The 13,986-nt window shown below is 46.8% G+C and overlaps 1 protein-coding gene across 1 annotated transcript; it reads left to right on the plus strand.

Moving 5' to 3' along the window:
* The first annotated feature begins 1,992 nt into the window (after window positions 1-1,992).
* Window positions 1,993-13,694, plus strand: ENPP7 (ectonucleotide pyrophosphatase/phosphodiesterase 7). Its single transcript, XM_081181179.1, has 6 exons — window positions 1,993-2,009; window positions 4,342-4,582; window positions 5,541-5,686; window positions 7,976-8,596; window positions 10,887-11,112; window positions 12,990-13,694. The coding sequence occupies exons 2-6, from the start codon at window positions 4,342-4,344 to the stop codon at window positions 13,586-13,588; spliced, it is 1,833 nt and encodes a 610-aa protein (XP_081037305.1). The 5' UTR covers window positions 1,993-2,009; the 3' UTR covers window positions 13,589-13,694.
* Window positions 13,695-13,986: the final 292 nt, after the last annotated feature.

Genomic DNA, 13,986 nt, shown 5'->3' on the forward strand with positions numbered 1-13,986 from the left:
GGAGTTTGACAGCTGTCAAAGCTGTCAAGCGGGCAGTTTAGAGTGGAAAAATTGTTATTTAAGATCCCTCTGGACTAAGATGAGCTACAATTGAACCAAGATTGTTGGAAACAAAGTAATAAAAATAAGTTAAAGGATTGTTGGAGAAAAGACTAATAAGTAACCAGATTCCCCCTAGGGGGAATTCTGTGAAACTACAATGGATACAATGGCTGTGGATGGAAAGTTACTAGTGGAAATCGAAAGGATGTTTCAATTGGTGGGAATTCTACAAGAGCAGAGCTTAGCTATGAATAAACAACTTATGACCTTGACTTCTGGAACAGGCAGCTCTGCTGTATGTATTGAGGACCTGAATGAGAAAGAATCCACAGCTGAATGGGAACTGATATCTGAAGAGGTGGAAGAGACTAAACAAGAAAAAGAGAAAGTAAAGCTGGGAAGTAATAACCAAAAGCCGACATCTGTGGAATACAAGCAAGGAGATTTTTGGATTACATCTACCACAAGTCTGCGAAAGATGAAGAAGATGAAGGAGGAGGCCCCGGGAGTCTATGGAACACAGGAACTTAAAACAAAGAAATATGATTGGGGCCTCCATTCTGACTTTGACTTTGAAGATGCAGGATTTGTGGAAATTTTTCAGCAGTGGCTTTCAAATGTCCTTGTGGGAAGAGAATATGGTTTGATGGCGAAAGAACTCTTTCCAGATTTGATGACCGACATAAAGGACTACCAACAAGACCGGCGGAGAGGGACTGAAAGAGACTTGAAAGCCTCGGACGTGAGGAACCCAGGCTAAGAACTGCTATTCTGGATATGTATTGGGAAGGGACAAAAACCGGGGATGGGAGGGAGGGAAGAAGAGAATCTTAAAAACACTCAAGACCTTTAGGTTTAGTTAATATGACTTTTAATTAAGACAAAATGAGAAATCGAGGGAAGAGAACTTGAGTCCAACTTAGGAAAAATCTATATTTTGTTTATAAAAAAGGTAATAAGATGGTTAAGAGGAGAAACACCAAATTGCTGACACAATCTTGGGAATTGGGATGCACGAGGGGGGGTGGGGGGAAGTCTGGGAATAGGGTTAGGAAACTAGGATTTTCGGAATTTATACATGTTCTTGTCTTGTGTCTTTTTTGTGTGTGTTTTGTCTTTATAAAAGTGGAAAAACCAATAAAAATTTAATAAAAAAAAAGGAAGGCTCAGTATAGCAAAATACTGTCACAAATTTGCATTGTGCAACAACAGCAAGCCAGCACAAAGTGATGTGTAGATAACTTGGCAAAATAAGAGCAGTGGCAAAAGGCACAGCCAGTGAGATACCCCTTACAATGTGATACCAGAGAGACCTGCTTCTCTTTCTGCCCTGCACATCTCTCCTGCAGGTGACTCTACTCACAGGAGCACAGAGAGTAGAGACAGGCATTATGCCAAGGAGGTGAGGCAATGAAGCTAAGCAGATCTCACTGCAGGGGACCATATGTAGGCTGCTCCTTGGAGGCTGGATCTGCCGCCCCTCTGGATCCTGCCACCTGAAGCAGCCACCTCACCTTGCCTGATGGGCGGACAGGCCCTGTTGACCAGCCTGTTCAACCCAGTAAACGGGTGGTGCAAGCAGGACACCATTGCTTACAGGATACCAGTAAAGGGTGTGTTGCACCCAGTTACCAGGAGGCATTGAGGAGGAGCAGATGGGCTCTGCTGATGTGGCCACATTGCACTCATCTGCCTTGTCCTTCCACCTCTCAGTGACCAGCAGCATGAGGACACCAAGTGACTGTCCTTGCCTGTGCCATTCTGCCATGCACTATTGATTTAACCTTTGGAACCCCCAAGTTTTCAGGAACACAGTTTGAGAAATGCTGACTTATGCAGTGCTATCAATAAACATCCAAGTCAGTAAATTGCCAGCCCTGGTTGGAGCCACAGTCTCCCTGAAGGAGCTGGTGCTCCTTGATCCAGCTCTATCATTGGAAGTGCAATTGGGAGAACAACAGAAGGAGGTGAAGGAGAGACAAGGGTTGGGAGGGAGGGACATGGACAAACGGTATTACACGTGCTCCAAACTTGGTTGCAGCTGGGATTAAGGGAGCAGACCCAAAACAACAGAGGTGGTCTGGAAAGGTAGAAAGGGGGTGGGGTGGGAGGAGAGAGAGCACCGATCAACATACATGCGTGAGGAAGGAGCTCTATGTGCTGGGGGCAGCAAGGGAGAATTTACAGAAGGGCAGGAAGGAAGAGAGGGACACTGCAACACGCATGTTCAGATCAGCATATATGTTCATGGAAGGAGCTCCGTACACCAGAGGGCAGCAGAAGAGAAATGCGTGGAACCAGATATCTTCAGGCTGGAGAACTGGAGAAGCAGAGTACAGAAAGAGGGATACAGAGAGATTGTTTTTGTATTTCAGCTTCTTGGTGATGGTATATTATCTATTTCATTTAGTTATGCCTGCTCGCATTTTAGATTGCCCCATTTTGATGAATTTTAATACTTTCCTTTTTAATTAGCTTTTCCCCTTTCCTCCCACCCTGTATGAACAGCTTTGGAGAGGCATTGGGGAATGAATGATTGAGATTGAAAAGATGCAGCTTGTCAATGATTGCTGGCAGCTGTTTTTGTCACAGGCACTGCTATGGCACTGCTGCTTCTCTGGCCTCTTCTCTTAAGGAAATACCACTTACCGTATTTTTCACTCCATAAGACGCACCTGACCATAATACGCACCTAGCATTTAGAGGGGGGATGCAAGGAAAAAATATATTCTTTAAAGGGAGCGCTGAGCAGAGCCTGTATGCATCCCAGGCTCTGCTCAGCGTTCCCTTTCACGAGCTGTGTGGAGCGTGTATGCGGTGCTTGCAGGCTTTTCCCCGAGGAGGGAGAAGGGCAGCCCGTCACTGACGGGTTGCCCTTCTCCCTCCTTGGGGAAAAGCCCCCAAGAGCCGCACACATGCCCTGCGCGGCTCTTGGGGGCTTTTCCGGGAGGTGGGGGAAGGGACTGAGGGGCTAAGCCAGAAGCTAGAACAGCAAGAGGGAGCACTGCGCAGCGATCCCTCTTGCTGTTCCGGCTTCTGGGATAGCTGCGCAGCCTGCATTCACTCCGTAAGATGCACACACATTTCCCCTTACTTTTTAGGAGGGGAAAAGTGCATCTTATAGAGCAAAAAATACGGTATTATGGAACAGGGCTGCTCTACCATGCAAGCTAGGGCATGAGTCTAATTTCTGAAGCTTCCCCCTCCAGTTAGGGTTGGAGGTCCTTTCATGGCCCAAGATCTGCACCAATGAGCAAGGAGTGATAATACTTAGATCTGTGTCAATAAAAACTTCACACTGCTGATTTCTGCATATCCAAACTCTTTTAAAGTGATAAAAACAAGACACATTGATTATGATGATTTTCTAGCCAGTTTACAAGTCTAGCTCCAAAACATTTGTTAACACACGACATATCTGTTGGGATACTTTGCAAACCTTCCATCCATGTCTTCCTTTAAACATGCCTTCTTGAAAGGAGGGAAATCTTTTGCTAGAGATAAACTATGGACTGTTCTTGAATGTGGAAGGTAAATGGTGTTTCCGTGCACTCTGGTTTCCATCATGGAGTTCTCCCTTGGTGGCGGCGGCAGCGATAAGTTGGTGCATGGTTCAGGGTGTGTCTCTGCTTCGTTATTTGTATAGCTCCAGAGGCCTCCAGGTCCCAGAGCTTTGTTGGGGCGCTCTCGGTCCCCATGGGATAATGATCTGGAGGAGGAGGCTCTGTGAGGCCTCTTCGCTTGTTGTTTTGGATGCCCTGGGCTCCCCCTTTGATTGCGTTGTTGGTGGTTGAAGGCGGCGCAGGGACCAGCCAAGTAGCTTGGTTGGTGCTGGCGGTCCCTAGGAGTTCACCGCAGCCATGGCGCTCACCATCTTGCCTTGCCAGAAGTCCTCCTCCACAGGTGACTCTAGTGTTATTTCCATTCCCCATCCAGCCACACCAACTTGCAGGTCTTCCAGGACTGATAGCAAGACAGTTCATGCCCTATTACAGAAAATAACCAGTGCTGAGAGTCGAGTGGGGGAGGAGAGAAATAAAGCCTGAACTATCATCAAATTCCGCATGTTCAACGCACACATGTATCCATGCACACGCACAAAACAACATTAAGCTGACTGTGCATTAAGCTGACAAACAGTTTGAACCCCAGCAGGAACTTGTTCCCAAGCCAAGTGTGGAAAGGTGGATCAGATAGAGCTGTGAACTTGAGACCCTGCCATGCATATATAATCCGTGCCTTTCCTATGTTTACTCTCTCCCTGCTCTCTCTCTCTCTCTCTCTCGCCTTCCTGGAAAGATGTTTGCTTCCTTGGGCTTGGTGGCTACCCTCCTTGCTCTCGGAACTTGTGCCCCTTTGCAAAGGGCTAGCAACCGCAGCAAGCTCCTTTTGGTTTCCTTCGATGGTTTTCGGTGGAATTATGACCAGGATGTGGACACCCCCAATTTGGATGCCATGGCTTATGATGGGGTGAAGGCCCGCTACATCACACCTCCCTTTGTCACCCAGACGAGCCCTTGCCACTTCACTCTGCTTACAGGTGAGTGCCCGGTCACTTGGGAGAGATGAGGACAGGACAGTGGGGCCCTAGGAAGCAGAAGTGGCAGCTCTTTAAGGACAGGAGCTGTAATGCTAAAGGCTTAGTTTGGGGTGCATTTTAAGCAAACCTCTTGGACATGCATTACTCTTAGCACTGCCCACCTGAGACCTGGCCCCAAGTTGTTTAAGGCTAAAAATTTGAAGGGCAAAACCTGTGACATGGGCTGATAAGAACTGAAGTCCAAAACAGCATCACCTTCCTAGACTCCTTGCTGTGCTGGATTCTCAAGAGCCAGGTCAACCATCAGTGACACACTGGCATGTGGATCCAAGGGTGGCAACTAAGCCACATCCATGGGAATTATTTGGCATCAGTTTCTGTGATGCTGGAACAGGCATAGGTGAGATAGCAGTTGGCCCATAGCAGAGGGCAAAGAAGAAACATAGGCAGGGGAAACAGAGCAAAATGAGAGAAGAAGGGGACATAGCAATTTCATGCTGGCAAGTTTCATGCTGGAAGAATATTTAGAATTGAGGCTGATCTGCCCCAAGAAGGTTCTGCACCAGTCTCCTGCCAATTAGAAGACAGGGAGTCTATCAGAGTCTGCAAAGTTCAAGGGCTAACTTGGGAAGATCCTACCATTTGCAAAGACTTGACTGGTCTGCAGCTGAGGGCTCTGAATGTTTGGGTCTCCAGCTGTCTTCAGTAATGGAAGTTGCTGGAAACCACAGGAGGTGGGAGTGCTCTGGTGCTCAAATCCTGCTTGCAGGTTTCTCACAAGCATCTACTTGCCAGACAGGATGCTGGACTAGGTGAGCAATTGGCCTGAGACTCTGACTCAGTGGCCCCTGGGGGTGAGTTCCCAGAGTCCAGCAAGTACGGCAAATGGAGATGCACCCACCCACTCCTACTAGCAGACAGCTTGTAACTAATGCCAAGTTTGACTCTCCCCTGGCAGGAAGGTACATTGAGAACCATGGTGTGGTTCACAACATGTGGTTCAATGTCAGCACCGGACAGAAGCTTCCTTATTACAACACACAGGGGAAGTCTGAGTGGTGGGATAATGGCAGCCTCCCCATCTGGATCACAGCACAAAGGCAGGTAAGCCATAAACCCACAACACTTCTAGGGAACAAAATGGGGGCCCTCTTCTGGAACTTGCCACTGAAAGAAACAGACAGACAGACAGACAGACAGACAGACAGACCAACAAGCTCCACATTCTCATGAAGTTAGTTTTGCATCTTCCTCTGCATCATTTTCATCGAGCCCATCCCTGGTCTTGCTAACTAAAGCATCCAGGCACATATCAGCTTCACAGACATTGGTAATGTCACAGGTTTTTCTTAAGTAGGGGTGGGTGGAAGCTGGTGCCCTCAAGGCTTTGTTCTCAGTGGCCAAGCTGGCTGGCTGGGGCTGTTGGGAGAGGGAGCCCAACAACACCTGAAGCTGTGTTTCCCAAACTTGAGTCTCCAGCTGCTTTCAGACTACAATTCCCATCATCCCTGACCACTGGTCCTGCTAGCTAGAGATGACAGGGGTTGTAGTCCAAAAAAAACAGCTGGAGACCCAAGTTTGGGTCACAGTTTCCCCCAACCCTGTTCTAAAACTACTATCTTAAAATTAATTGGAGAATCAGCCCGTTGAAGAAGTTTTTAGGAATTCATTACCACGGCCAGAGGGACGCAGGTGGCACTGTGGGTTAAACCACAGAGCCTAGGACTTGCTGATCAGAAGGTCAGCGGTTCGAATCCCTGTGACAGGGTGAGCTCCCATTGCTCGGTCCCAGCTCCTGACAACCTAGCCGTTCGAAAGCACGTCATAGTGCAAGTAAATAAATAGGTATCACTCCGGCAGGAAGGTAAACGGCGTTTCCGTGCGCTGCTCTGGTTCGCCAGAAGTGGCCTAGTCATGCTGGCCACATGACCCGGAAGCTGTACGCCGGCTCCCTCGGCCAATAAAGCAAGATGAGCACCGCAACCCCAGAGTCGGTCACGACTGGACCTAATGTCAGGGGTCCCTTTACCTTTACCAAGGCCAGAAGACTTGGAGAAAGGTTGTCAAAGATGTTTCTGTTGAAGGGCCTTCCCTCAAGGGGTAGAAACATTGGACCCTTTGTTGAAGGGCCTGCCCCCAAGGAGCTGGACATCAGATGAGCCCCCATCATGTAGCAGGATGGCAAAGTGACGGATGTCAGGAACTGGCCTCTCTGTGATTATGGTTACCAAAGCACACATCACGATGACAGAGGCCACACATACGGCAAGAAATCTCGGGAGAACTGCTGTATATCTTTGTGCTCGGTGCCCAGAGACACAATATGACATATGGATGCCTTTCTTTGAATCATCTCCCGGTGGAAGCCAAGCCACCATGTGTTGGGGCAGGATCTATGGGCCTCTCCAAAAAGCTGCACTCTGGACTTGATGGTTTCACAGGGGGCCTCTTCTTTAGATGGTGATGCCTATTACTTCACCTACTTCAAAATCTGGCCAGCCAGCCCAGCTGAATTTGAGGGTCTTCCTGTTCATTTCCCTGATGGGGACTCGACTGCCCTGATCCTAGAGCAACACTTTCCTTCTGCTGCATGCAGACATACACACACCCACAGATCACCCCAATAAAGGACCCAAACTGACATTGCATGCAGTTATGAGTTTCTTTCCACATATGGTTTTATTTAATGAATGAATGAATAATAAATATGTGTTTCTGCTTTGCTTAGCAGACAAACAGATGCATGGGGGGAAAGGAAGAGCTTTGCAGAGGCACTTAAGCCTCATCCACCTGCATCACTGGATGCTCTGGCAAGCCCTGAGCTGCCCAGCTTTGTGCTGGCTTTTGAGGGTTCGCCCTATACTACTAGGTGACGCGGGCGGCGCTGTGGGTAAAACCTCAGTGCCTAGGATTTGCCGATCGTATGGTCGGCGGTTCGAATCCCCATGGCAGGGTGAAGCTCCCGTCTTTCGGTCCCAGCTCCTGCCCACCTAGCAGTTCGAAAGCACCCCTAAGTGCAAGTAGATAAATAGGTACCGCTTTCTAGCGGGAAGGTAAACGGCGTTTCCGTGTGCTGCGCTGGTGCCGGCTCGCCAGAGCAGCTTCGTCACGCTGGCCACATGACCTGGAAGTGTCTGCAGACAGCGCTGGCTCCCGGCCTCTTAAGTGAGATGAGCGCACAACCCTAGAGTCGGACACGACTGGCCCGTACGGGCAGGGGTACCTTTACCTATACTACTGGCAATGCATTTCCAAGGCTTTCTCTGCAATCTTGAGGGCTAAAGATTTAGGATGCCCAATTGTGCACCCAAGGCCAGAGAACCTGTGTTTGCATCATATGCAGTTTGGATCTATTATTGTGCCAGTTTCTAGGTCTGGGGTTTTTCATCCTAGGGTTTGAAGACAGCCTCCCTCTTTTTCCCTGGGGGAAATGCCACCTACCATGGAGAGCAGGTGATGGTGAAGAGAGTGGAGAAACTCTTTCACAAGTACAACAACGAGACCGAGTGGAGACAGAACATTGACATAGTCATGAAGTGGTTCCTCGAGGAAAACCTTGACTTCGTCGCCCTTTACTTTGGTGAGCCCGACTCCACTGGACACAAATATGGCCCAGAATCCCAGGAGAGGAAAGACATGGTCAGCCAGGTGGACCGGACGGTGGGTTACTTGAGGCAGCGCCTTGAGGAGACAGGCCTGAGCTCAAACCTCAACATGATCATCACATCTGACCACGGCATGGAAACGGTGATAAAAACGGATGAAATTCACCTTCAGAAAGTGCAGAACTTCTCTTTCCAGGACATTAAGTTTGAGCTGGTAGACTATGGGCCACAAGGTCTCCTGGAACCAAAGCCAGGGAAACTAGAACAAGTTTATGAAGCCCTGAAAAATGCTCACCCCAAGCTCCATGTCTACAAGAAGGAGGAATTCCCCAGGAGGTTTCATTATGCCAACAACACACGGATCACGCCTCTTGTGCTGTACGGTGACCCCGGCTACGTGATCCACGGGGTATGTATGGTCTTATCCACTGTACTTCCAGCTCATCTCTTTCCTTTCCTTATTCTGTCTTCTGTTTTGTTCATGAGAAATGGAAGGGAAGTCTACTTAGGAGGGCAGGGGGAAGCATAGACAGCGATGTTTCGGTGCCTGAATTGGAGTCCAAATAGCACCTTCCCACACTGGCAGACTTTGGGCTTTCAGATTTCAGTGGCAACCTGTTTGATGCTAAAATTTGGCATCCCCACTCCCTGTCTTCCATTCTACCTCATTGTTGCAGCACCCCCTGCAGCACAAGTGCAGGCAAACCGGTCACGTTCCCCTAAATCCACCACTGCAAGGGCCAACACTTGAAAAAGTCTAGTTTGACAGCAATCCCTGTCTTCTTTTATCTCCTTGATGGTGCTGCCTGGCAGAGCCAGTCCTAGTAGTAGATGCTGTCCCTTTGTGCATTCTGGCAAAACAGTTCTCTGTTTCTGTCTGCTTGTAATCCTTGCTTTCCATTCCCACCGAACAAGCATGGATGCATCCTGTCCACCTAGTGATATGTGGTGGTGGAATCACCAGAACTGACCTTCCTTGGCCTCACTTTTCTCATGCTGCCTTTCCTTCTGAAGAAAGACAAGAGTAGGAAGAGGGTTGCCACTTCTATGGCCGCCACCTAAGGCTGTCTTTGAACTGAGCTCTGCTCTTGTAATTTATATGTTCCCATCTCCTGTCGTAAGCTCCCCAAATCCATTCTGTTGACCAAGGAATCTGAAAGAAAGGGCTAGTTTTGAAATCCTGGTTCTTGTGGGAAACTTTGAATCGGGAATATGGATCCAGTTGAGCAATATGAGAGCCTTTGCAACATAACATAGCCTAGCGGTTAATTATGGTGATATCCCATCAATATTTATGCCCCCCTGTTTTGTTTCTAGTGGAGGTATTGATGTAAGTATGACAGGTTGACTGTTTCACGTGGCATTTACACTGAACCAGATGGGTTCAATACATTTTTTTAAAATTGGGTTTATATTAGAAATTTTGCTTAAACCAGATTTTTAACAATTTAGTTATAGTAAATGTTTAACATGTTTGTATTCACACACACACACGCCTTAACTTCAATCATCTCTCAAGCAGATCAAGTTAAAGTACATTTTATGTTATATTTATTACAGTGGACTTCCTAGTGGACTCAGGAACTAGCAAGTTATCACAAGTGTTAGAATCCAGGAGAGGCTATGAAGGGATCTACACTCATGGTTTATAACATTAAGAAAGGGTTAAGGAAATAATTTCAAAAATGTAAGCAACATGTTATGTGTTGCTTAGAACATTAACAATGCATTATTAAAATGTGACACCAGAAGGCACTGCAGAGCAACCATGAACCAGTAGTAAGGGAAACTGCAGAGGTAATGAACATTTTTTAGCAGTATGCCCTGTGACGTTTTAGAAGGATATAGCTAATATCGTTCTAAAAACATTAAAAAGGTCAATGTAGAGCCAACCTATTTTGAATATCAGAGTTCATATGGATGACCTCATGCTTTTATTTTATGTCATCCTGATTTTTGCAGTTGTTACATTATGAAGATACTTAGGACTCTAATGAAGTGTCGCATTGAGAGAGCTTCCTGTCTCATTCAGAGAAACAATTTTGCCCCGTAATTAGCAGCTTTTGCTTATGAACACTTACAGCCCATTCCCATGCATGCATACATACACACTCAGAAGCAAGTGTCACTTTGTTCAGTGGGTGCACTTCCTATAAGCTTGCAAAGAACTGCAGCCTCGCAGCACAATCTCATGCATGTTTAGCCAGGAGTAAGCCCTGGCTGTGTTCCATCAGGATTCTTCCTTAGAGGTTATGATTGCAGACTCACTCTTCAAACAAGACCTTGCTTAGTATCCTTACAGGTGCATAGAGACAAACAGAAATCTGTCTCTTATCTGCCATGTACATGGACTGCACAGCCAGAGGTTGTGCTCTTAGGTTGTATAGAGGCACTCTTAATTGCAAAGCAATACATTGGGTTATAGCAACCAGGTAGTATGCATGTTTGTTCAGGAAATATAAAGCTCTCAGTTTTGAAGTTCATTTCTCAATTACTGCGAAGCTAGCTTAGTGGACACAAGGCACATTTCAAATAGCTCACTTTTGTCCTACCCACTGTGCCTAATGGTAGGGCTGGCCCTGATATACAGCACAACAGATGAAAAATGTGCGGTGTCGTTGCTTTGTTACCGCATAGGAAAGCTGGGGAAGTACCAAGGCAAAACGTGCAGTAGGTTATGCCCTGTCCTTCCTTTTCAGAGAATCAAAGTGCAATTCAATAAAGGTGAACATGGATTTGACAATGAGGTTATGAACATGAAGACTATATTCCGAGCTGTGGGACCAGCCTTTAAGAAAGGTCTGGAGGTGGATCCTTTTGAAAGTGTGAATATTTATGCCCTGCTTTGCGAACTCCTGGAGATTACACCTGAGCCACATGATGGATCCTTAAGTGTCACACAGAACATGCTGGCCAAAAATGCAGGTATGATTTTGCTCCTTAGGAAACTTTCAGTAGAACTGCAACCAAAGCATTCAAGGATGCAACCAACAAACAGGTCAATTAACTGATTAAATCCAAACTGGTAAATTCTGATGAATAAGGTCAGCGCTGTAGAATTTCAGTGACATCCATAGAAAGTCCCTTATATCAGACTTTTCCAACCTGGTGCCCCTGCAGATGTTTCGAAATACAACTCCCATAATTCCTGAACATTAGCCATGCCGGCTGGGGCTGATGGAAGCTGGGAGTTCAAAGCATCGGGGGGGGAGGGTGTTACTAGCATGGCTAAGGATGCCTTACCTGAACCATCAAACCCCAGATATTGTGCTGTTTTATAGACCAGAATTGACTCCTAGGGTGGTACCCACTGTTAGTCGTATATTGATTTCAATGGATGTGTTCTAGCTAAGGAGCTGTAATCATCATCATCCTTTATCATAGGGGTGGGGTGGGGATCTGCAGCCCTCCAGATATGGAGCTTTGATTCTCACTGGCCCCAGGCAGCGTGGCCAATTGCTAAGAGTGATGCAATTTGTAGCCGAACAACCTTTGGTGGACCACACTTGCTTCAGGCACCAAAGGACTTCTGTGCATTATAATGACATTTGACATGGAGAAATGTAAAAAAAAATCATGGGTCCAATACAGAACACATTTACCTTTCCTACATACTGAGCTGAAATGTTGCCCAAAATGAACATTTCCCCTTCTAAACCACACAGGCTAGTCTACTCTGCAGCCAGTGAGTTGGGATCAGGTTACCTGAGCATTCAACAGCATTCAGTACTAGCTACTATGAAGAGGGGTGTAGAAAAGCAGAAGGAAATTGAGGAGGACCTTCAGCCTGGTTCCCCAACATTAGCTCTACAGCAGGCACACCAAGCAGTAGCCTATTTTAACTAATAACTATTAACAAGGTAATCTGCAAATGAGTGCCATCTTCCCCAAACTCAATGACGCTGCTTCTTTCACAGCTCACTCCAATAAGCCTCATGTTGTAATTGAAGACAGAAGTTCAAACAAAAAACTCCTTCTATGGTTTGATGGCTGCTGGGGGATTTACCAGTCATAGGGCTCTCTGCTATTTCTGGGGCAGGCTCCCAGTTGCATTTTACTAAAGCTCAGATAGGTCATGCAACTTGGAATAAACAACCAGACATCTCTCCTTGGAGAGTAGCTGTGATCTGTCAGATGGCCTATAGAGAGAGTGGTTGGACCCCCCCCCCCCACTTCCAGGAAGGTGGTAGAGCAGATTTGGAGGTCACCCATGAGGCAAAACAGAGAGGATGAAAAGAGCTCGTTAGCAAGGGATTGATTAAATGGTCCCATGGATAACATCCCCAAGGACATGAGGTTTCAATCAAAGGTAACCTTTGCTGGCAATGGGCAGAAGACCCCATAAAATGTGAACTCTTAAGTTTGTCTTAGCATACTGGCATGGTATTAGTTTTGAAAGTAATGACCATGGTTTCCATCTATGAGAATAACCCTCAGGCTTGCATGCTGCTCTCTTCATCTCTTCCCTGTGTCCCTGGGACATTTGAACTTACAGAACTGTGGCTTGTTTCAACTATGGCTTCAGAACATAGCCAGGATCTGAAGCCACGGTTTGTTCTTGGCTCTCTTACTGATGTCCTTTCTCCATGTTGCATGTCCATTAAATGCACAGAGGTGCTTTCACACAGTGCAATCCTAAGAAGGGCTACTTCGGAAGTAAAACCTACTGAGTTCAAGGGGACTTGCTCCCTGCCCTCCAGCCCACATGATGGTTAAAACACTTAGGTGTCTCTCTGTGCCCTTCCCATCACCATGAACACTCTCCTGGATTTTTTTCCTGATCTCTGTGCTTCTATCTACAGGCGCCTCTTTGGAATGTGAGTATTGCAATGGAACAAACAACTGCACGGGTCTGAAGCGGCCTTGTCCCAGTGGCCAAGATGCCTGTTCAATCTCTCTGCTCGAAGTCCCCAGTTCAAAAGACAAAAAAATAAGCAAGAGCTGTGCATCCTCCGAGACCTGCAAATTGGGATTGATCGAGGTGACTCATGGCAAAGGGAATTTCATGCGGGAAAGCATCACCTGTTGCAAGGAGATTGACTGCACACCGGCCACTCCTACGTTTCCACCACAGAGCACCAAGCCCAATGGAAAGTCTTGCCCGGGCTGCTTTTCTCCCACAGGAAAGTGTACCGCAGAAGTGGTGGATTGTACTGGCTCAGACACTTACTGCGTTAGTTTTGTTACATCAACAGACGAGAATGTCATAAACTACAACATGAAGGGCTGCATAAGTGAATCTTCCTGTGGCCTGTTAAAAACACACAAAGAGGGTGTTTTTGGTAACGACAGTCCTATAAAAAATGTAACATGTACCAAAGCCAACAATACTTCTACTTCTCTCTCTCCCTCATTTGGATTCCTCCTCCTGGCTCTCCTCCTGATTACGCTTCTCTTATAACAAGCCGCTTGCAGCATCTCAACACCACTTGTTTTGCGTTTCAAAAGGAATTTGCCTTCTTTTTCATTTTTTCACTGAGTGAAATAAATAAAAAGTTGAAAAGGAATGAGTTTCAAGTCATTGTCTGGTTCTGCTGATCCACTGAACAGAGGTGAAATAACTATTTCCCCGAATTCAGCATGGGGGGGGGGGCGTTTCAAGCAGCCTTGCTCTGCTTGAAGTAAGTGATAATTTAATAAATGCAATGTTTTGCTGAGAGAAAATTAATACAGTGGTACTTCGGGTTACATACGCTTCAGGTTACAGACTCTGCTAACCCAGAAAATAGTACCTCGGGTTAAGAACTTTGCTTCAGGATGAGAACAGAAATCGTGCAGTGGCGGTGCAGCGGCAGCGGG

Source organism: Podarcis bocagei (assembly GCF_964188305.1).
Source record: "Podarcis bocagei genome assembly, chromosome: 2".
In the NCBI taxonomy this organism is placed as follows: Eukaryota; Metazoa; Chordata; class Lepidosauria; order Squamata; family Lacertidae; genus Podarcis; species Podarcis bocagei.

Excerpts from the sequence above, each read along its gene's own strand:
- ENPP7 (XM_081181179.1), top strand. The coding sequence starts at position 4,342 with ATGTTTGCTTCCTTGGGCTTGGTGGCTACCCTCCTTGCTCTCGGAACT. Across the intron at positions 4,583-5,540 it reads CCACTTCACTCTGCTTACAG|GAAGGTACATTGAGAACCAT; the intron begins GTGAGTGCCCGG and ends CTCCCCTGGCAG. Across the intron at positions 5,687-7,975 it reads GGATCACAGCACAAAGGCAG|GGTTTGAAGACAGCCTCCCT; the intron begins GTAAGCCATAAA and ends TTTTCATCCTAG.